General features: G+C 38.5%; 1 protein-coding gene across 1 annotated transcript in view; it reads left to right on the top strand.

Annotated features, from left to right (window-relative positions):
• Positions 1-10637: 10637 nt before the first annotated feature.
• Rab38 (RAB38, member RAS oncogene family) overlaps positions 10638-24809 on the top strand; it is a 59002-nt gene continuing 44830 nt past the window's right edge. The window contains exon 1 of the mRNA XM_059253222.1: positions 10638-10943. Within this exon, the coding sequence (XP_059109205.1) occupies positions 10742-10943 (202 nt within the window). The 5' untranslated portion in view covers positions 10638-10741. The remainder of the gene's footprint in view (positions 10944-24809) is intronic.

Genomic DNA, 24809 nt, shown 5'->3' with positions numbered 1-24809 from the left:
GATCAGCAATGCTATGACCACATTTATTAAAAATAATGGTTCTACCAACAACTCGTGCAAACATTTGTCCTATGTGGGGCCTGGCCAGGCTGTGTACAGTTCTGATCTGAGTCTTCAGATACTGGGCCTCATGCCTCTTTTTAGAATTTATCATGAGAGTGTACCTCAAGAAGCCTAGTAGACACGCCTTTAGAGGCATCTCTCTTCCTTCTGACATGAGCGTATTATGCAACAATACACCTCATTTGCAGAAATTATCATGGGTGAACTGGCTAAGAAGGGCTGGCACCAATCATTTGCACCACAGAATCTGTCGCTACCGAAAAGATTTAAATATTCCTGAGCTGAGAGACTGTTTTGATAAACAGCCAACTAAAAACAAACCCCTCTGATCTTTCCTCACCATTTCCATTCTACCTTTTGTGTGAATATTTCTTTACCCAAAGTTCTGATGGTCTTTAATTGACTTCAAGTAAAATGACAGAAACCTGTCATCTCTCACCTGCCTTCCGAAGTGGATGAACATCAGTTTAGCTCATCAGATTTTCTTCCAATGTGTAATCAAAGGAGTTCTAATTTCCATAAATCATCGATTATCTCTATTGCAAAACATCTAGGTTATTGTTGAAACTCAGATATGTCAGGTTTGCAAATCTACAGGCAATATACAATTTCCTTTCTTTAAAATACTGTCAATGTGGCAGGATGGGAAAGTGATGTCTGTAATTGGAGGTTTCTTTCCCACCCACCTTTTCCCAAATATCTGGCAGCTGCTTCCAGATAACTGACTGGAAGGCTTAATATTACTTCTAAATTTTGGGCCAATTGTGCAGGCTGGTTACTAGCTAACTCTTACACTTAAATTAACCCATATTTCTCCTTTGCTTTGCCACATGGCAGTACCTTTATTTTATTAGCATGGCACGTTCATCTCCTACTCCCAAGCATCTGGCTGGCACTCCTAACTCTGCCCTTCTCCTTCCCATTATCCTTAGTTTGGTGGTACCTCCCATACTTCCCGCCTGGCTACTGACCAATTAACATTTTATTAAACCAATTTGAGTGACAAATCTTTACAGGGTACAAGAGGATTATTCCACAGCAGATGTCCTTAAGTAGTGAATTTTCCAGTTTGTTTTTTAGGAACCTGAAAGGATATTATTATCAAACATCAACACAGAAAGCTTAATGATTTAAGCTGTAAATGTATGTGATAGGAACATATTAATTTAATAGTTGCATATGCATCTAAATAGTTTATAGAAATAAACAATCTAGTAAAACTTTTTCTATGAAAGATGTAGATAACCAAGTTGGGCAAATCCTTCAGAAACAATAAAATGTAAAATATATTTTAATGTCTTCATCATGGTCTAGTGTTAGTTAGATGTGAAACGTTTTGAAATACTGAGGACACATTAAAATGTAGAGAAAATGGTCAAAGTAATAATGTAAAAATGCTTTTTTAAAAGAAGAAAAAGGTGAGCATTTAGAAGAAAAAATATTTAGTGACTTAAGCCAAATATATCACTGCAAAACTTCAAAATACTAAGTGGAAATAAAAATAAAAGATTTTCTTAATAATTATGCACCAAGTTTAAAAACAATACCCTTATCTTGGTATCTTTCTTTCCAGTTATATGCACATACATATATGATAAATATAGATATAGGTAATATATAACTATATTCTAATATATAATCATGTCCATATGTCTATAGAATTACTATTGTAATGTTCATATACAGAGAGATGATAAATGCGTTATTTAATACTTTTTCAAACTATTGTATATATGAATGATATAATTGATACATAAAAACATATCACATGTAACTTTAAATGTTACATTTTCAAATAGCATAATAGGAAGCTTATCATTTCCATTAACTAAATTTCATGAGTTAAATGTTAAATGACTGTAAGTTATTAAATTTTATGGACATGACATTGTTGTCATACCAACTTTCTATTGATGTATATTCTGGTTGCTATTGAAATTAGTGATATATTAAATATTTTATGCCACAGTTTTGAAAGATTGCTAATTTCTTTAGAGTAGATTCTTAAGAAGACACTGCTTACATAGCTTATACCATTTGTTGGATAATTGTGTTTCTGTTTCAAACCCTTGATGCACACATTTATGAAGGTCTTTATAATTTTGAGTAGCTGTATAACAGGCTGTAGCACAGTGTGAGGTAGCAAAACTAGGTTGATGCTGGAGTCAGTGACAGATTCCGAATGGAAAGATAGCCCTTAAAGCTTCTTTCCCAGCAATCTTTGGACTTCCATCTTCCCATTGCTTTCTATACGTGCCTGTTGGAATGCTCATGTCTTAGAGGCAAGCAATGACAACCGCAACAGCCACACAACCAAAAAAAGGGGGAACCTTAGTACACTTAAGGTTCACAGCAACAGAAGACACAGCCTTTCAGATTTCCTATTTATAGTATATTAATAATATACTATTATTAAATGATTCTTGAGCACATGTGTAAGGCAGATCATCAAACATAGCTGTACCTGAATAGTTGTGAAAAATGTCTCAGGCTTCTAGGTATGATGTGACAGGCACAGTACCATGTGCTGAAAGGGTATATGCTCATAATCTCACAAGTAGAGTCAAAGAGCAGTCAGTCAATGTCTCCAGAAACAAAGTTTGTAGAGAGGAAATGGCAAGGAGCTCTCGTGGAATCTGCTATTACACAAGTGTACTGTGGAGGGGCATAACTCTCTTTTCAGACTCAATGGCATGTATCACTTAAGATTGAGTTTGACTGCATATAACAAAACTCAACCGAACTAGTGGTTAAACAAAATAGAATATATTCTCATACATAAAGTAATCTCAAAGTTATGGAGAAAATATATACTATTTTATTTTTGAAGAATATTGATGTGAGGCTGGTGACAGAGCTCAGGCTTTGGGAAACTAAGTCAGAGAGATTTTTTTAGGAAGCAGCTACTTGGTGAGGTATTAAGAATAAAATTGGGCCAGTGAGACAGTTCAGCTGGTAAAGGTGCTTACTGCCAAGTCTGATGACCTGAGTTTGATCCCCAGAACCCACATAGTAGAAGGAGGAAAGTGACACTGCAAGCTGTTCTCTGACATCCACACTTACATTGTGGCATTCATGTACCCCTATTCCTCCTCCACAAAATAAATAAATGGAGGAGTAAGGAGAGAGAGAGAGAAAAAGAGAGTGAGAATAGGGGACAGGACAAGATGAATGGGAGAGGCACTGGAGACAAGAATCAGCACAGTGCTGCCCATTGGAAACCGGAGAAGGATCAGGAAGAAGACAAGGATATTATCTGATGACATCCATGAGCCTGGGAGGAATTTTAACCCCAATGAGCTCATGGGGATAGCGCCCATCAATGCTTCCTGAGCTAAGCATGGGTTGCTGTGGCAGTCACTGAGGACAGCAGCCAGGCCCTGTCTGACTGGTTCTGAGTGTCACATGAAATGGTGTGTTGGTTTGTGGTGAGGGAAATCTTCTCAGCACTGATAAGATCAGTGGGATGAGAATGACAAATGTTGGCTGGAAAAATACTGACACTCAGCTGAGAACTTGGCAGCAAGACTTTGGATGTCATTGTCGTTGCACACTGAACCCTGAAACCCGCATTTAGAGTTGCTGAAACTCCTTGTCCAGGGCCTACTTGTACACTCGGATTCTTATCTCTTTTAGGTCCCAGTAGTGTTGCCTGTACAGGTAAAACAGAAAACTAGGAAAGCAGGAGCAGCACAGCTGTCAAAAGGCAGCTGTCTCACCACCCAAGAATACACTTCAGTTGTATACAATGGTCTATTTTTTGATTTGCTTCTATCAATAATATATCAATGTGTTTGTGTAATAAAAGTTAAAAAAGTATATGCTTTATTTGTAACTGGTGATTATAGGTTGTGATTTGATTTTTTGCCCATTTTTAAAATAAATGTTATAAGGAAAATGTGGTGAACATATTTCAGTGTCTTGTTGGTATCTAGATTGTTCAATTTTCACTCTTTAAATTGATAGAAAATATTTTTTCATATTATTGGGTTTTTGTATTTCTTGTGTACCAAGTTGTTTTTTTTTTACATCTTTGCTCTTTTACTTTTGGGGTTGTTTTGAAAATAATTTAATGAGAATTTATGTATATATACCATATATATTTATGTATATATACCACTTTTCCTTTCTTAGTTGTAAATTTCCAACCAGTTTCCATCTGTCTTTTGTCATTTCCAAAGACATACATACATACAAACACACGAATACATATACACAAGCACACACAGTGACATATAAAAAAACAAATACACAAACATGCACTAACACATGCAACCACACACACCACACACACCACACACACACAAACACACATAGACTTGCACATGTACACAGAGTATTTTCCTTTTATCATTCCTGCCTTCATGTGATCCATCCTAGCAATACTATTGAGTAACCATTCGCCTTTATCTGCTAATACTACTGCTGCGGTAAAAAGGAAGCACACTCCGGAACTGGCCTGCAGAGAATCAGAGGGATCAGCTGATGGATGTTGGTAACAGAGAGGGAGGAGTCAAATGTGGCTGACTTTCCAGGCTTTGTATATGATGTTAGGGTGGAACCACAGACCAAAAGCCATGAGTACAGGAAAAGGAACAAGTCTGTTAGGGTAGATAACGAATTCAGTTTTGCCCATGTTGCAGTTGAAATGCCTGCCAGAAAACCTGGCAGAAATGCCTGGTAGGCAGTTTGTTGGCAGTGTAAGGAATGCAAGAGTAATGCTGGGGTTTAAAATGCAGCTGCAGAAACTATCAGCCAAACATTTGATAGTTTAACATTTTCTTTTTTGTGTATATCTTGGGCCAGGAATTATGAAAAATGCTTTATTGCATTTTTCATTTAGTCTTCTAAAAGAATTTATTATGTAAAAGTCATTACTGTTCTCATTGTATGTAGGAAGGAACATAGCTACAGAAATTAAGTTACTAAGGTCTTACTACTTGGTAGTGGTAGAACTTGAATGAAAACTTAATCTTTGCACTAATTTGATAAACTGTAACAGAGTGAATGAGTTCAAGTAAAGAGAGATAGGATCCAAAGGATAGAAAACAGCAAAATACTAGACAGACATAAAAGAAAAGAAGTTGCCATTGAAGGTGTGGTGGTATTGTGTTCCCTGAAATATTGTGCACGCTAATAAACTTATCTGGGGTCAGAGAACAGAACAGTCACAATATTAAACATAGAGGATAGACAGTGGTAGCACACGCCTTTAATCCTAGCATTCCAGAGGCAGAGATCTACCTGGATCTCTGTGTGTTCAAGGATACAGCCAAGCATGGTGACTCAAGCCTTTAATCCCAGAAAGTGAGCCTTTAATCCCAGGTAGTGATGGCAGAAAGCAGAAAAGTATATAAGGCATCAAGACCAGAAACTAGAAGCTTTTGGCTCGTTAAGCTTTTAGGCTTTGAGCAGCACAGTTCAGCTGAGAGGCATCCAGTCTGAGGAAACAGGATCAGCTGAGGAATTGGCAAGGTGAGGTGGCTGTGGCTTGTTCTGCTTCTCTGATCTTCCAGCATTCACCACAATAACTGGCCTTAGGTTTGATTTAATTAATAAGACCTTTTAAGATTCATGCTACATGAAGGAGTTTCAGAAATGTTCAGAGTAGGTAGAGGACCATGTTGGTAGCTTAATCAGAATGGGTGCATTTTGATGGTAGGGGCTTATGTCTTTCCTACTCTTCAGATAGAAGTGAGATCCTTGTTTTGACCTTTACCCTAAAACTGTCCATTGTATGATGGTAGTTTTTGTTCTGTTTTGTCTCTTTGTTTTGTTTGATTTTTGGCTTTTCCTTTAAATTTGGTTTTGTTTGGAGGGGGAGGTTGCAAGGGCAGAGGGCAGATTCCAGGAGATGAGGAGATAAGTGGGATTAGAATACATGATGTGAAATCCACCAAGAATCAATAAAAGTTTAAAAAAAGGTGTCCAATGTAGTGTTTTTCATGTAAATATCTTTGATGCTTTAATAATGTATCAATAGTTTTTCTGGCATAATTTTGTCCTTCTGGCTACATTGCATGACTTCTTATATCGTTACTTGTGCAGACTCAGGGCTCACTCAACACTGAATATCTATCCTCAGGATCATAATGTTACTGCCTTCTCTGGGAGCAATGGAAGAAGATACCCTGGCACATGTTTGCTATAGATACGAGGTTGGATCACTGTTCAAATAAAAAGAATGCTATTTGTATTTTTTGAGCAAGTGTGGAATATATATTTTTATCATTAAACTTACCATTTTGTAAGCTTTGTAAACTAGGAATAGAACAAATTCTTTTCTGTGTAGCCTGAATATAGGATAGTGTAGCACAAAAAAATCTGGAGAAGAAATTTGGATCTATATCTTGTCAGATGCTGAAGAAATGTGGTACATACAAAAAAAAAAAACAATTGTTGGAGCTATGTATTGAAATTCACAGTATGTTACTGTGACTCTGGGGTGATAGTTTAAGTGATTTAATGCCTAATTTGCTCAAATAAAGAGAAGGTACTTTCTCCAGGATAATTATGAGGCTTGAATAAATTCAGCTAAAAAAAAAAGTGTAAAGAACTTTAAATTTGACTCCATTTGGAATGTTTTGATGCATGTACTTCTCACATACTTGCCTTTCAGCTGTTCCATAGCTTATGTCTCCTCATCCATGTTGAGCAGGTAAGAAAGGACAGAGGATCAAGGTCCCACAGATCTGTCCAATGCAAGCCTAACACATGCAGCTACAAACATAATTCTTTCAATGAATCTATAACCTAAAATGATTTAGGACTGAATCAGATTTTCCTGATGTAGACTAATTGAGAGTTCAAAACCTCAACTGCAGTTAATTTCTGATAATAATTGCTAAATGATTTTTTATAAGCTTTTGGAGGAAAAACATTCCAACATCAGAATTTTTACTGATGGAAATGTGTTTATTTGAAGCACTTTCAACACTAAATCCACCTGGGCCTCTCTCCAAATAATCTGAATGTTAATGTCCACTTGTAGAGAACTGCTGCATTCCTGAATCAATGCTGGATATAACTAATGCCCATTACAAGTGAGCACAGGTTTGAGAAGAACAGGTTTCAGACAAGCCTAGCGGATAAAAGGGGAACTCTTTGAAGATAACAGAATAACAAACTGCAGCCTTAACTTTGCAGCTTCATTTGTTGAAATCCTGCTTTAGGAGGTTTTCAGATGCCACTGGTAAATGCAGATCTCAGATCTTTAACTCCCTGCTTTTGCCTCAGGAATGAATATATTTGAAGAGTGCCTTGGCTCATTCCTTTTATTTGGTGTAATTATTAGTAATGTACCTTTCTGTTCCCAAGAGATCCGATTTTGGATAATAAATTATATGGTCATCTCTTCAAAGGTCCCTTGTAGAGCAAAAGCCCACCTTCTTTATGATATCTTCCTTGTGTTAATCTAAGAAAATTTAGCTTACCTTTCCTACAACAAAGCCTCTGGGACCAACTCTATCTTGCAGTCCTTTAAGTATTTCTTTGATGCAATAATTAAGAGCTCATATAACCTAACAAGTAACTCCCTGTGGTTCTTTTAATGGCAAAAGCAAATAAAGTAACTTTTCGGAGCTTCATCTAATTTGGCAACCCCAGAGAGAAGCAAAAGGGATTGGCCTTTCAAGTTTATATTTGCAAAGCAATTTCCAATAATTTAAATTAGGTTTTCCATTTAATAAGTGAAAGCTTTTGTATCCACACTGGACAGCATGTGACTGGAGACAGAGACAGCTGCCACTGTGCTTTCTGGGATATCATGAAGGCCTTGAACTGGGAGTACTTTGTAGTCTCACAACTTTATGACTTGAGTCATCTGCCTTTCTGTTGCTGGGGAGAGGGTGTGCAGTGGTTTGGCAAGAGGAACATCATAACAGCATGAAAACAGTGCCAGGGATGTGTGGAGAGTCACTGGGAAAAACCGGTTTCCCTGATGCAAATATGATATTGAGATGGTGCCCTTACAGGTTCAGGGACCTAGTTAGGTTTCACTGGACTGCTAGCCTGTACTTCCCATGCCACTGAAGTCTAAAGGGTTTAAAAAGAAACTGAGAGTAATGTCTTCCCATTATGAGGAATTGTCATAAGACTACAATGAATACCTATGGAAACAAATTACACACAAGTCCTGCCTAGTCAGAGTGCCTGATAACTCTAGTTGGGTACAGTTCCTGAGAAGGTCATCTAAACAGACATGGCAGGGCTCCTTCCATGGCCCTAGACCTACTTTTTAAGTTTTAACTTTGTGTTCTTTTGCTTAAAGAGGTACCCCCACCCCCACCCCGCCGTCCATTTTTATACACATTGGCTCCAGAAGTCCTGAGTCTTGTTCCACCTGTCCTAAATCATACATTTGAATATCTAATGTCCCAAAGTGTTCCTAACCAGGAGAGATCAGATCAAGGTCAAGATGACACAGCTGGTATCTGGCTTGGGAAACAGGCCGGGGCCTGCAAATATGTTGGGGCAGGTGAAATAGTGAGGGATGGGCCATATTGTGTCTCAAAATTCTACCCATCTGCTAGTTTCTTCCATCAGATCTTTGCCTACAATAAGGTTTGTTTGTTTGTTTGTTTGTCTGTTTGTTTGTTTCCATATCTACAGAGGTGTGGTTTGGGATCTGGCAAGGGTCTTATTTTGTCAGAATCTCTGATTTTGTTGATGATAAAAAGGTTTAAGTACTTCCAGTTCCCTAGGCTCTTCCTGGGAAGTGAAGATACAGTATTGGACAATTCTGTCAGCAGGCAGAATGTTTCTCTTACTTGTTAGATATAATCTGCGCATTGTGTATGTGGAAACCAATGGATGATGCTTACCCAGATACCTACGCATTTTCAACAAAGAAGCCAGAATGGTTCTACACATCTTCCCTTAAGTGTTCCATTATGAGCAAAGCTTCTGAATTCTCCTGTAAGGAGAAACAAAGCTGAGAAACCCATACTGACAGAGTTAAAACTTGCCTGTCATTTCCCATTAAGAGCTGTCATTTAGTCACAGTTAATCGGCACCTACTACACACACACACCATACACACACACCATACACACACCATACACACATACACACCATACACACACACACACACACACACACACACACACACACACACACACCTCAGGTCATTTAGACATTATTATTTTCTTTTGTTCTGAAAACCAAAGTTCATATAGGTGCATGTGTGTAGTCACCCAGGAAAGGATCTCTCTGCTCATGAAGGGCTAATGGAGGCTGAAGGTGAAAGTATTATGTAATTTCAGAGAAGCAGAGCAGAAAGACTTTGGCCGTAGCAAACTTTTCATCCACTGTTTTACATAGTTTACATCTCATTTCTTATACTCTCTAGCTATATGGTACCTTGGGAGGGCAGCTCTCAATCTTGCTTTCCTCCTTTATAGCTGCACAAATTTCTCACTTCATAAAGGAATGTAAAGATGAAATAAGATTACTCAGACTGAGCTCCCTTCCCTTCTGAGCGTAATGAGTACAAAAATTACTCATTTTGACAAGAAATGCTGATCCCCAATATCCGCATGTTCCTTTCCTCACTTCCTTAAGCTCCTCAGGGAATACTCACCTGCCCAGGAAGACCTTTTCTGGCCTCCCTAAATAAACAGCCAAGCCCACACAGAGTTTCCACATTCTTTTTCCCATTTTACGGGTGCATTTATCTCGCTGTGGGTCTGTGATTCTTTTTATATTCCCACAAGCACACAGATATCTGCATAGAGCACACCATTATGTGTGAAAGAGTAAGAAAGAAGGTGTTGATGCCAGCCGGACTAGGGTTTGAAACGGGTGTTTGCTTTACACTTGTGAGGTATATCCAGTTCTCGGGGCTCCTCATTTGTAAAAGAGGAAGAAAAATTACACTGATTTTTAGGACTGCCAGGATGAATAAGTGGCGTATGTGAGAGGATTTATAAACATTTGTTGCTACTTATAATGAATGATAAGATCTCATGCTGTCTAGTCGGTCAGTATAGCTGGGATGCCTTAGGATGGGAGTGGAGGCTGAAAGTTTAGCAAACCCTCAACATTTCATCTCACGGGGAGGGGGTACATTAAGGTCATTAACAGTTTAATAGGTGAAAAGGTGCTAAGAGCATTACCATTTTACAGACATCCAGGCTGAGGAGCTCAAAGGGTTGCCCAATGTCATTCAGTTTCAGGGGCCTGGCTCAACCCAAACCGAAGAGTTGAGCCTTCTACACTGGTATTTCTCATGGCGTTCCCCAACCTCACACCACAGTGTGGGTGGCAGCAGGGCTCCGGAACCTCAGAAGACCCGGGTATTTTTGACACTCAGTTCTCTGCCTGGTAGAATAATGGAAAACAAACCCCACGGCTTACAAGTTTGTGCCCTGGACGAAAGGCGAGAAAACTCTCTGCAAAAGGTATGAAGTGCTGTGCAAATAAGAGCTGGAATTGTCAATAGCACTCAGGTCCTTTAGCTTGTAGTCCCAGGAGTCGCTCCTGTCTCCTCCCACTTTGGAGACCGCAGTGTAGGAAGGAGGATTAACCCCGAGGGAGGAGTTCCGCCCCAGCTCCCCAGCCTGCACCAGCACGCCCGGCCTACGCGCCCAGACAGCGCTTGGGTCTCCTCCTGCGCCCAAGCCCCGGCTGCGCTTCCCAGGGCAGGCTCCAGGCTCTGCAAGTCCGACGGGTCTCCAGGATGCAGGCCCCGCACAAGGAGCATCTGTACAAGCTGCTGGTGATCGGCGACCTGGGTGTGGGCAAGACCAGCATCATCAAGCGCTACGTGCACCAGAACTTCTCCTCGCACTACCGGGCCACCATTGGTGTGGACTTCGCGCTGAAAGTGCTCCACTGGGACCCAGAGACCGTAGTGCGCTTGCAGCTCTGGGACATTGCAGGTGAGCGCTCTGAGCAGCGCGCGCAAAGGGGAGGGGTTGGGGGAGTGGAGAGTGACTTTTCAGCTGATTTCCAGTTCTGGGATCCTGGCGTGCAATCAAGTAGGAGATCCAGATCGCCAGAGTGGTCCACTCTAGGAAACTTTGGCTAGTGGCTTGGAAACCTACTTTCAAAGAAAAGAAAGTGTTTTCTTGGTTTTGCTGTTGTTTCTGTTGGATTCTTACCCAACCCTAGCTGCAACTTGAAGTAACTTCGCTCTCACTGGGTGTTCTGTGGCCATAGCACAAGCTGGTTCTTCCACTTTCCTCTGGGATTCCTGGGTTCAGAGCAGTCAGTCTGTGGCTGGGACCCAGAAGACTATAGCGCCCTTCTGTTTCCATTCTAGTCCTTTTCTGGACACAAGTAGCCCGGACTCAGTCCAGAGTTTCCCACGTGGCCTTCATTCTGGCCAGCAGAGGGGAAGCCCCCAGGAAACTTAAGAGGGAACAGGATTGTTTCAGGTTAACTCTTGTTTGTCCATTCTTGAGTTTCAGGAATTTAGGTTATTCCAAATTTCACTACTATGGTCATCTCTTCAGTCAAGAAAGTTTGAGATTGTTGATTTTGTATACATCTAGGACAAACTATCTCTTCCCATACCACTCCCCTCTTCTCCATCCCTTTATATCTCTGGCTCTCTCTCCATAGTCTATCTCAGAAAGGAGACTGTGTATGTGTTTTAGGACAACTGTTTTTTTCTGAGACAGGGTCTTACCATCTAACTGTGACTAGCCTGGAATTCCCTATGTAGACCAAGCTGACCTCAAACTCATAGAGATCCACTTGCTACTGCCTCCCCAGTGTCAGAGATGGCGGTGGTGAAGAGGGGTGGGGGTTGTGATAATGTTCATGGCATTTGCTTTTAAGATTTCTTGATTTGATCCTGGTATATTCTTTGAGAAATCCAAAATCTGGTAAACATTTTTATGGTGTTTGAAACCAGAATTTGACTAACAGGTATACCAGCTCATAGGCACAGTGAAAACTGAGGAGGCAGTTTTCATTCAAGAGTGAGTCCTACTTTTCTGCTTGTAACCTGGGCATGACTAGCTTCTTATTCTAGATGCTTAGTCACCTACCTGATCAGCAGCATCCTTGTTAAGCTGCAAGGTAGTAATGGCTCAGCATCTTCCAGTTCAGAAGTTTTAAGCTCCAATGAGATTCTCCATGGTCCACTTCAAATAGCCTACTTAATCTTTGTTCATGGTTTGGGGCACCAAGAACCCTTTGATAGGTGCCAGATCTAAAGTAAACAATACTTGTTCAGAAAATACGTTCATTTCAGCTAGTGCATTTGACTGCAAACATTTTGTCATGACTAGAAATGAGAACCAAGGAAGAAGATTCCTGAAAGGACATTTCTGGTCTTGAGAGCCAGGGCTTTTGTAACCATGAGCTTTGCCAGGTCTTATGATAAGGCTAGTGTAGACAAGTTCATAGTTTGGAGTCTTTAGCAGATTTAGAGAAACATGAGCTGTTGGAGACTTGAAGATGGCATCAACTAGAGTCTTTCGAAGTTTTCCTCCAAGTCTGTGGATTCTGTTGCTGCGTGTTTTAGTGTTTGAGGTGTCTTCTGACTGCACCAAAGCCCCCAGGATCTCAGTTTAGAATAGCTTACTGTTTAAAAGATGGAGCTGTTACTAGCACTAATTTCAAGTCCTAGTAATATTATGTCTCTAGCCTTGTTAAACATCTGTGAGTTTTAGTTTCCTCTTCCAAATGGGAGGATGAGAAAGGTATAATGATTCTGAGCTCAAATTCTAGAATGGGATACCTACTGTGGAATACCTCCTTCTGAATCTTGCTTTATTTCATATGTATTATGTGATTATTGACAAATCCCCCAATCTGTTTTATTTTTCTTATCTATAAACAGGGAGTGTGTTTTATTCCACCAAATTGGAGAAGCATAACCAATAGTTCAAGGTAAAGACAATAATGCCTACTATCCAGGAGCTCATTAAATTACCACTTTCTGAACAATTACACAGATGAAACAAGAGGAACATGGTATACATGTAGCAATTAAATCCTCATAAGATGCAATTCCTATAGCCCACATATATCCTGTCTTCAAATGCCAGTATCATTTTTTAGTCTCACCCATTTTGCAGCATAAAGCAGGTTAAGTTCCAAACTTGCTGTCAGAAAAATTTAACTCCCAGACTTGGGAGTGCATTTCTAAGCCATAGTTTCAGACCAAAGTTGTGGTGAAGGCTATAATTACAGAAGTCTGTGCAAGTAGAAAGTCTCAAGGATCTGAGATCCATTTGACAGGCAGAATGGCATTCATCCTCGTGGTAATGCCCAGTTCACTCTTTCTTTGAGAGCCTCAAACTCAAAGGCCCTGAACTACTGAGTTAGAGGTTGAAAGCTTTTTTAGGTAAAAAGCTAGGTAACTGGGGATAGGATGGTTGTAACATAAATGTTTCAAAATATATTGGGCTATAAGGTGATGTGAAATCCAACCTTAACTCTTCACTCAGATTCAAGTTAGGTTAGTATGTCTTCTAGTACACTCAAGTCACAAAATGTCATCCTGTTTTTCTTAACTATGCTGTGTATCAGCATAGTTAAGTTTTGAGCAAGCAAGTTTCGAGAATTTTCAAATTCTTTTCTTTTAACTTATAAACAAAAACATTATTTTATGTGTATGGATGTTTTATCTGCACATATGTCTGTACACAATGAGTATGCATTGAACACAGAAGCCAGAAGAGAGCATTGGATCCTCTGAAACTGGAGTTACAGATAATTTTGAGCTACCAAATGAGTGCTGGGAATTGAACTCAGGTAGGTCCTTTGCAAGTGCAGACAGGGCTCCTAACTGCTGAGCCATTTCTCTAGTCCCTCCCCTTGTTTTGTTTTGTTGTTGAGACAATGTAGCCCAGATTACTCTTGAACTCACTGTGAAGCTAAAGATGATTGAAACGTCTCATCTTCTTATACTTCCCAAATGCTGAGGTTACATGCAATTGCTACCATATTCGGTTTATACAATATTGGGAACAAAATTAAGGGACTTGTGCGTGTTAGGTAATTACTTTGCCCATTGAGATTATCTTCAACCTTGACACTCCTGATGAGATGGAAAGGACTTACTCTGGCCCAATATGATACTAGCTTATGTTAAAGGTTTTTATTTTTCCCCCTAGGTAGACTTTGCGTTTTATTTGATTCAGTGATATAAGGCCTCATTTGTATTCCCATGATATGTATCTAATAGTCACTTTGAGTAGCCAATCTGAAAGTTTCAAGACATTAAGGGCTTGTGAAACAAGGTAATTTCCCCCAAACCACACAGGGAACAGTGTTTGCTCCAGATCTGAGCAAGTACACCACAAGGGAGCATCTGGGTCAACTCTGTTCAGATGTTCTTGGTAGAGTCAAAGATGTTATTTTGTCCAAGATGAACCTGTTAACAGTGGACAGGCAGGATTGTGCCTATTCTGTGATTTGAAATCATACTATGTTCTGCAAGTCCACCAGCCTGTGAGTACCTGTGAGTTCTTGTGAATAAGGCCCTCTTCCTTTCTTTGGTTGGTAGATAATCCTAACCTTCTTCTTTCATTTTTCCTTTTATTAAAAATAGATTTTCTTCATATGATACATTTTGCTTATCCTTTCCCCTTCCCTACTCTTCCCACTTGTTCCCCACCTTTCCCTTTCTTTAGTTATTCGGTAATCCTTTATTTTCTCCCATAATTTTTTGGATGTTATTAGATACCAGTATGGAGAAAATGGAAATGAATGAATGAAAAAATTTTTTTGAAAATTTTATCATTGGCTCAGATGTGAGTTTATATTTCCCCTTATCTATATACATCAACAATGAAAAAAAGTTTACACTTGAGACTTCTTTTTCTAACTACTCTCCAAACCTGATACCAGCAATTGCCACATTAGCCCATTCAGAGACATGAATAATTCTCCTTGAAGCATCTGATGTACTCTGGGACACAGCTTTAGGAATTAAGACAATTGCAGACCTAGCAGGTACCATCCTTTAAGCACCTATTCTTATGGTTGTCCAAAGACATTTAATTTCCTAGTAAAATAGCTGGCATATGGTAGTGTCACAATTTAAAACATGGCTGTTGACCATGCCCCTCCCCACCTTTCCTAGTAGCTTCTCTCTACTTCCTCTGGTTTAACAGTACAGTGTTTCAGATACATTCTATATGTAGTATGGATTATATATGATGAAAATATAATATAATATTGGTCAAGTCATGAAATCTTACTGGACCTCAGGTGTTCCACCCATAAAATAGCAATTATTTTATTTGTCTATGATATCACATTTGGAAGATGTTCTTTCTTTCAGCCTCCACCAATGTTAATATCATAGCCTCACCTTGCCTGCACTGTAGGTAATACATGATAGTTTTCCCTAACTTTCTTAATTGTGAGTCTTGACATACAAGTTTCATATCCTCTGCCTTGTCTGTAAGATGAGGGCAACAGAACTTGTATCTGTTAGAGTTGTTATAAGAAATAAATGAGTTAATTCATGAACACTCCTGACACATAATAAACACATTACTATTTTTATTCTTATTATGATAGTTGCCATTAGTATAAACTACTTTTATATACATTTCCTGCTTGATCTTCATGTAGATAGAGAAGATAGTATCAAAGTCATTTTATACTAATGAAGGTCAAGAATCAAAGAAGCAAGGGACTTGCTCACAGAAGGGCAGAAATAGTGTATTTGCCTAACGGAAATGTGTATGTGTGTGTGTGTGTGTGTGTGTGTGTGTGTGTGTGTGTGTGTAAAACTTGACTGAGTCTGCTTGTCATCACAAGACCCAACTCCAAATTCAACAAATGCAATGTAAAACATCATATTTGCAGATAGACTGTTTCTTCACCATGGAGAAGTTTCATCTTCTACATGACAGTGACATCTGAGAAGACCCAACTTATGAGAACAGCATTTATATTCAGTCCATGCAGGACTCAGCTGTACTGTCTGTTCTTATTCACTTGGGTCACCATGGTAGGCTGCTTTGTAGTTTCCAAACTCTCATGCTGTGAACTAAACTGAAGGAAGGGTTTGTCCTGGGCCACTTCCTTAGTATTTATGTCTAAAAATAATTATCTCATGAATTTTATAAGGTTTAAGTGTCTTGGCAAGAGATATAGATATATAGAAAAGGCTAACTTTTGAAAACAAGCATGTCAAGTAAAACAAAAATGAATCCAAGGATGGACCCATTTCTGCAGGAGAATTTGTTGCCTCCTTTCTGTCCTGGATAATTATAGGTTTTCAGATCACTATGTGGAATGACATATTGTGAGCTTACAGCTAAACAGAGTGTACAGTAAGCAGAAATGGAGAATTTTCAATATTGTGCAGGAAATATAAAAACTGGGGAATGAGCTTAAATATGACTATGAAAGCTGTGATTCTTCATTTATCAAAATCTCCATAATTTGAAGTAAAATGTCACTCATTTGAAGGTCAAGTGGAAAGCTATCTTCTTTGTGATTTTTCATTATATTAAATGGAGTAATAACTTGTTAAAAGTAATTTTATAGTTACATCATCTTGTAAGTACTCATCTAAACCATGCAAGTCCTTTTAGAGACAAGGCAGCTATGATTTGGAAGGGGGTTAGCATTGGATTCTCAGGCCCATAGAACTTATTAATAGTAGAACTAATTCCATGTTTACTATTGGTGCACTCTGGAGAAGTAACCTCCCCCTCCCCCTTTTTTAACGTTAGATGTCTGATGTTATGTTAAGCACTGAAGTTCAATGGTCAGGGAATTGGATAGGCAAGAGGGATCCACAGTTCAGTTGCTAACCATACATCTTTTTTCTATAGTTCTAGGAATGGAACTCAGAGCCTTGTAAAGGCTATGCAAGGGATATACCATGGAGCTACATCCTCAGGCACTTTAATAACGATTTTAAAATTAAAACTATCCTACTGACTATTTTGGGATATTTATATTTCAGTCATTTTAACTCCTTGGCATTCCCTGTTTGGTCCAATGTTAAATCTCTCTATTCTTTCTTTGTCTAGTCTTCCTACAGATCCATGTGATTTTTTTTTTGTTTGTTTCCACATATCATAGTTCTTGCTAATATTTGACTCATTTGAAAAGTAACTCCTCTCCGGAAATCCCCCAATTTTTTTTTTTTTTTTTTGTCAGCTGTAGCTTCTTCCTCCTTCAGTCTCATGTGACTTTTTTGCTTTTATTACCCTGTAGTACTTCTCTTACCAAGTCTGGTATAAAAGTTATTTTGTTCTTTTGTAGATATCCTTTGCAAGTTTCAGAAGACTCAGCCATGAGTTTCTTGGTATACAATTTAATTAGATGATCGTAGTCAGCAAAGAAGTAGAGAAAGAGAAAATGCTACTTAGGGTGTCCTAGTTACTTTTCCTATTGAAATAAAATATTCCAACAGCAGCAACGTAAGTGAGAATGGGGTTCTTCTAGCTCACAGTCCGTCAAGGTAGGGGAGTCAAGAGCAGAAGCCTGAAGCATCATATTCACAGTCAGAAAGCAGAGAATAACAAATGCATGTTAATGCTTAGCTTGCTTTCTCTGTTTTATACAGTTCAGGCAAACACACAGTTAAACTGGGTCTTCCCATGTCATTTAACATAATCAAGATAATCTCCCACAGGTGTGCCCAGGGGCCCATCTAGACTCTGTCATCTCAGAGCACAATCAAGAAAAATCCTAATTATTTGAAGCTATGATCACGAATTTAAGAAGACTGAACTGTTTTAAGTGTTTTGTCATCTTTTTCCTTGATTCTGTAATTTTTGTGGTATACGTTATCCTGATGCATTAGTTAACCTTTGTTCCCTATATTTATATTCAAATTTAACTTTTAATTGGTTTACCACTCTTGCATAAAATTGCTCTCCTAGGAAGAATGATGAACTTTCTTGTTTACTTCCCGAGTCTAATACAGATGAAATATTTATAGTGTAAGGGGCATTCCAAAAATTTCTGTCTAATTCATAGGGGGAAGTTCAAAACAAATTGATTCAAAGTCCTTGCCGAGACAGCTGTTTTCCTCTACAATATAATATGTTATTAATAGCTCTATTTACTGAAGGTCAGGCATATTGTAGGCATATGCATCATTATATTTATTGCTCATAATGAGCTTATCTGGACACTCTTATTACATGGAGACAAGAAAACTCTGCTTATTTAGGCTATAAAAATGAGAAGCACATAAAAATTTTGAAAGGCATACAGATAAGGAATTCTGCTGAGTTACGATTTGTGATTTATCTGGCCACAACTCCTATTTTCTGACTAGTCTATGCTATAATCCTTCCCAATATATGATGAAATGATACAATAGTTTTGCAACTCATAGATAGTTTAAATTTTGCCTATAGGGTAACTAAATTCTTTACATCCATTATCAATGAAAGCTCATGATCACTGGCCTTAATAACAACCATCCTCATATATGACTTTTAGGCTGGAATGCTACAGTACCTGAGAGGCAGAAGTCTCTTATTTGAGAAACATAGCTAAGAATAGCTGCACGCTATCCAAATAATAACTAATTCCTATGGTGACAGGACAATCTTTCTGTGGATATGTATTTATGTATGTCTATTCTAAATTTAAAGAAAATAGAGTAGTATCTGGAGGCTAAGGCAGAAAATCTCACACTCTTCACTCACCAAATTCTTAGTGTCAAAGTAATTTCTTATTATGCCCTTCAGCCAAAAGAAATACCTAAAAATTATGTTCTTTAAAAAATTAACACCAGCTGACTTAATAAGCGTATGTTTTAGGGTTAGGGATGTAACTCAATCAGTAGAGTGTTTATTTGGCAAACTTCTTAGCTCTAGGTTTGATCTCCAGCACTATGTACAGCCAGGCCTGGTGATGTTGCCTGTAATCTCAGCACTCCAGAAGTGGAGGCAGAAGGATCAAAATGTGAAGGTCATCCTGGGCTGTGTAGCAATTTCAAGGCCAGCCTGGACTACATGAGGCTTTGTTATACACACACACAAAAGTATCTTCTAGCAAATAATTATCCATTTGAGAAAAATAGTATAACTTATAAGAGAGAATTATTATTATTTGATTTTTAAAAACTACAGTTTAGGGTTACGTGTGTGCCTTTGGTTATAGAATGATCTCTTGAAACCTTGAGACACAGTGGCCCCACTACCCCCATTTCCTGTTCACATTGATTCTTCGCATGATTCTTGTTTTCTATGACAGAAATTTTCAAAATTAAACTACTCTTAGTTAATAGTGTCTGATATATCTGCTTGACCACAAATACTACTGTGTTTGCCCCAAGATTTTGAAATATCACATGGGTTTCCTGGGGGCATATTAGAGCATTTCTGGCATGTGTTTGGGGGAATTTGTATTCTAAAGGAGTCTAGAAATCCTTCAGGAATCAAGATTTAGGAATTAAGAGTGTGTTTTTATATGTTATGTATTAAATTGTCTTTAAAGGCTACTTAGAGCTACTATTTTGAATGCCAAGTAATTCAAAGCTTGTTTTCCATTGTATGTATTAAGCTTATTATTTCATGAACGTATTTTAGGTTGACTATTAGTAATTTTAGAGCAACAAAATTTTTAGTTACAAATTGTTGGTGTTTAATAATTGGAATGAAAGGCATCATAAAATTTTAAAAATTAAGATCAGGGAAGGTAGTGTATACCTATGATCTTAGCATTTGGTATGCGAAGCAGGAGGATCACAAACTCAAAACTAGCTTGGGTTACAGAGTAAAAAAAAAATTATGGAGTCATGTTTTCTTGCATATTTTGGTTCAGTTAAGTATATCACAAATAACTTGTTTATTCCTGATGGATAGATTCAAGAAATGTTAACTACCAAGAGAATGAAATTAGAGGTGTTTACAGGAGATCTAAAATGATGAGAAGCACCTGTGTAGTTCTGAATTACACGAAGGTTGAGATCTTTATGAACAGTTTAGTAGGAATAGGCAGTAAAAACACAGGATCTAAGATTCTGCTCTATTTGCTCTACTCCTTTCCTTGTCAGGGCTCCTTCTCACTAATGTAATATTCACTTTGTTATACGAAGTCTCTGTATTGCTAGTTTCATGTGTTATGTAAATCTATTAGGAGCACATACTTAGAGCCTCTTATGGTCTACGTGCTGTGCAGACATGGGTACTGTGATTGAGTAATTGAATACGTGGTTTGAGAAGTCTGCAGTGTCACTGGGGACACACTGTAGAGGCTTGAAGAACATGAAAAATACTACAAACAGGTGTTGAGTTAAATAGCCGAGAGGGTGATATAATGAGTCACTGCTATGGGAACCTACAGAGAAATGAGTGCAAAGGCAAATAGTCATAGTTTCCAGGAAGGTTGGGCTTGGGTTCAACATTGAAGGCTGGGTAGAATTTGGTTTGGAGGAAGATACGGAAGAGGTTATGTTGCAGTGAGAGTTGGTCACCTTAACGTGAAGGTTTCAATATTAGACACAGGACTTAGCAGAGACTAACAAGGCATAGTTTGATTTGCTCTTAACACAACTCTTAGGTAGACAATCCCCAAATTCCCACAGGGGACCAGAAGGCAAATGTTCGTCTTTTAAAAGACTTTCTGAAAATGTATTCCCAGTTTTGGATAACTCAAGCAATTGTTCCCCTTCCCCTAAGAAATGGGAACCAAGCTTCTCCACGGCCTTGGGTCTGTGCTTTTCTATTTGAATAAACCAAAGTATGTTCATGTGCTTTGATGAAAAAGCAAAGCAAAGCAGAACAAAACAGAAACCACCAGGATGTCCTAAGTAATTCCTAATTAGAACCATACAACAATGGACAGTTGCAGTGGTTTCTGAGAAAATAAAATTGTATCTTTCACTGATTGCTACATATTTTGGTTAGAAAGAAGGTACTTATTTTATTAAAATATTATGAATGCAAAACTTACATTTAAAATGTTTTTTTCTTGAATATGACTATATGAAGGAAGTAGTTGTCTCAGCACATTTCCTCCTTCAAATGGAAATTTAGGAGTTTAGTATTGGTTAGTTCAAAAGTGTTCACAAGTGAATCATATATGGAGCTAGTTTATAATTAATATGAGTCCTGTATTTCCAAGTATTCAGAAATTTTCAAATATTCCAATATGTGGATATTTATGATACCACTTCCTTTCTATTATAATGGTCCAAAGGGAATAATTTAAATTGTTTGAAACCTGATGTGGATCACATCACACATTAGCAGTCTAACTTCTAATTATGTACCTCAGCTCCAGGCTCTAAGCACATGAATCTCTACAAGTGTTGATACTGAGACACAGTGCCACGGAAAGTGAATTTGGTAGTAATATATAGAAATTAAAAGAGAATAAATTAAATCTACAGCCCTGACTGCCTCCATCCCTATCCTAGCTGTGGTAAAGCCATGTTTTCTTTGAGGGTCTAGGAGTCATACCTGAATTATTCCCTGCACAATTCCTCTGCTATCTCCATCTCCAGTTGTATACAGGAAACAAACAATCCTCACAACTACTATTTTAGTTCAAATAATAATCTCTCGCTAGTCATTGCAATACCTTCCTAACTGGTGTCTCCAGTTCTGTCTTCACTCCCACAAACCGTTTCTCAATGCAGCACCCTTACTAATCTGTGATTTCTCATCAGTTTTCAATCCTTCAGTATTTTCATATCTTGCCCGGAATTAAAGACAGTATCAATACAATGGCACCAAACTGTATATCCTCTGGGCCTCATGGTCTCTGTTTTATCCCAGTGTACTCTGACGCATGAGCAGTCTTTAGTATCCCACCTAATCCCTTTACTACTTCCCAAAGACTTGCCAGACTGACCTGTGTTTCTTTATCTTTGTGCCAAGCATTCCCTCTGTTTAAACCTACAAAATGTTCATGTAGTTTCTTACTTTATGCTTCTGGTGTTTGCTTAAATGATATACATTTTCTGGACGTTTCCTTATCCGCCTTTTAAAATTCTGTCCCTACCCTCAATACTTTTTTCTCTTTTCCTGCTTCATTTTTTTCTCCTCATGATGTTTTTTAAAACCACATAGATAGTATTCTCTCAATTTAACTTACTTCTTTTTAAATTTCCTGTTTACCTCTCACCAGTGGAATGTAATCACCATGGAGTCAAAGAAATTTTTTTCTAATTGCTGGAATAATTCCTAGAAAATCATAAGCATTACAATGTTTTGTTTGTTTGTTTATTGTTGCATGATGAAATGGTTTATTCCAGTTCAAGTAGAAGGACAGTGCAGAATATACAGACAAGATAGGCATGTTTAAGACTTGGTAAGCTTACACTCGTCTGTTGGGAGGGAGCTAAGGGATTAGGACTATTAGCTAGCTTTTCTGGCACTGTGACAAACTATCTGAGGGGAAAACACTTAATAAAGTAAAAAGGTTTATTTTTATCATCTCATTGCACCCAGGAAACCTAGGAAAGAAAGGTAGGGAAAAGATAAGACACACACACACACATCACATCACATCACATAAATATGAAACCTCAAAGCCCACCTTCATTGACACACTTCCTCCAACACAGCCACAACTCCTCCAACAAGACCACACCTACTCCAACAACATACCCCCATCCCCACCCCCCGCCCCAAACACACATGCAGATATCTTAGTTACTTTTCCATTGCTGTGAAGAGACACCATGACCAAGGCAACTCTTATAAAATAAAGCATTTAATTGGAGGCTTGTTTACAGTTTCAGAGGTTTAGTCCATTATCATGGCAGAGACCACAGTGGTGGGAAGAAATGGCACTGGAGAAGTAGCTGAGAGTTCTACATCCTGATCCATGAGCACAGAGAGAAATAGTCCTGGCATAGGCTTTTGAAACCTCAAAGTCCACCTCCAGTGACACACATCCTCCAACAAGTCCACAACTCCTCCAACAAGTCTGCATCTACTCTCAACAAGGCCACACTTGCTAATCCTTCTCAAATAGTGCTACTCCCTTGTAACTTGGCATTCAAATTTATGATCCTATGGAGGCTATTCTTATTCAAAACATCACTATATACATGGAGAGAGAGGAAGAGAGAGAGAGGGAAAGAGAGAGAGAGAGAGGCCCACAGACAAGGTCTTCCTCCAGCTAGGTCTCATCTCTGTTCAGTGTGAAATCATCCTTGGCTATATGAAACCAGTAACTTAATGATCCAGTCTCCTCAGCTAGGGTAAAGCTCAGGCTTTCAGCACTTGAACCTTTTTAGGAGACTCTTCCTGTCGAATCACAACATAGAGTGTCTCCTTCACACAGCAGATGAACCTTAATGAACTTTAACTGTACAGAGTTCAAAGCTGGTCATGGGGTGATAGAAATTTGATCATGGTTGTGGATTAGTTGGTAGTGTTTCAGGGGTGATTATAAGAGGTTGGTACTAAGTATAATCTATGCCTAAATGAGGAAAACTAGTGATTAATAGATACCTGTCTGTCACTGGCATATCAGGGAAAAATAGTGAGGAGAGAAGAGATTAAAATCCTTCCACCAGATGAGCACTGAGGCACCTAAAAACAAGAAAACTTTCATAGGATGTTATCTCTTGGAGTACATGGGTTTCCCTAAGCCTTCAGAACAAGCTTTCTGTACTGACAGCTCAGTGTTCTTTTCACTACAGCAGGAACTAAATAATTTGATTATTTTTCTTTCAGAGCATTGTGAAATAGCTATATTTACTTTTGATTTTTATATAGGTTTCCTTCTTTTCACATATTAGTCATATAAGTACAGAGAGCATATATGTCCCCTTTAGATCTTATGATTGGACCATAACTCCCCAAAAATACTATTTATAGTAAATTCATCACAAGGGACAATTCCTTAAGGATGAGAATGGCTACAAAAGTATATAGCCTTCTAGTCTGAAACTTACTGCAACAGATATGTACGTGACCTTGGTAGAATAATGTTGATTTTTCTCTTCCAATGAACACTTATTATTTATTCACTAGAAATGAGAGTTGATTATAAAGTAAGTATGCTAGCATGTACCAGTGGCTTGTGAATATATGCTGATGGATTGTAGAAAAAATGAAACTTTCAACTCAATTTATTTTCATTATCGCATTCTCTGCTCTCACTGTATCCTAAAGAGGAAGAAATGGCCCTTGAGCTTTACAGCATCAAAACACGACTAACCTGCTCTCTGAGATTTTCAGTGCCATGAGAGAAGTTGAAGCATGAATACACACCATAATAGGTAATCACGATGTAGGCTAAGACAGCGGTGTGGGCCTGGGGAGATGGTTCAAAGAGTAAGAGAGCTCGCGAGGACCCAAGTTCACATCCTTAGTGCTCACATAAAAGCTGCCTAAGACTCTTAGGGAGATGAATTTTCCAATATGACTGGGCCATACTGCATCTTGAAGGAAGTGAGATGAAGTTGTAAAAGTAGATGGAGACAAAAGACATACAGCATTAACTATAGTGTTAATAAAAATACTTTTTCTTAAATTTGTGTGAATAATGAACAACTGAAATGACAAAGAATAAGGGTAATAATTACCTTTTGTGGGTAGTTCATAATAAAACTGGAGTTATAAGACTAGGGCATATATTAATGTCACCTAGAGGGTGTTTAAAAGTGGAGACTTCTAGGCTCCATACTAAATACTTCTCTAAAGAGTGTAGGACAGGCCAGGTGGTGGTGGAGAACGCCTTTAATCTCACATGAGGGAGGCAGAGCCAGGCAGATCTCTGTGAGTTCGAGGCCAGCCTGGTGTACAGAGTGAGTTCTAGGAAAAGCACCAAAGCTACACAGAGAAACCCTATCTCAAAAAACCAAATACCAAAAACCAAACAAACAAAAACAAAGAGTG

Source organism: Peromyscus eremicus, chromosome 1 (assembly GCF_949786415.1).
Source record: "Peromyscus eremicus chromosome 1, PerEre_H2_v1, whole genome shotgun sequence".
Taxonomy (NCBI): Eukaryota; Metazoa; Chordata; class Mammalia; order Rodentia; family Cricetidae; genus Peromyscus; species Peromyscus eremicus.
The sequence above is the reverse complement of the archived record's forward strand: the minus strand, read 5'-3'. Positions and strand labels throughout refer to the sequence as shown.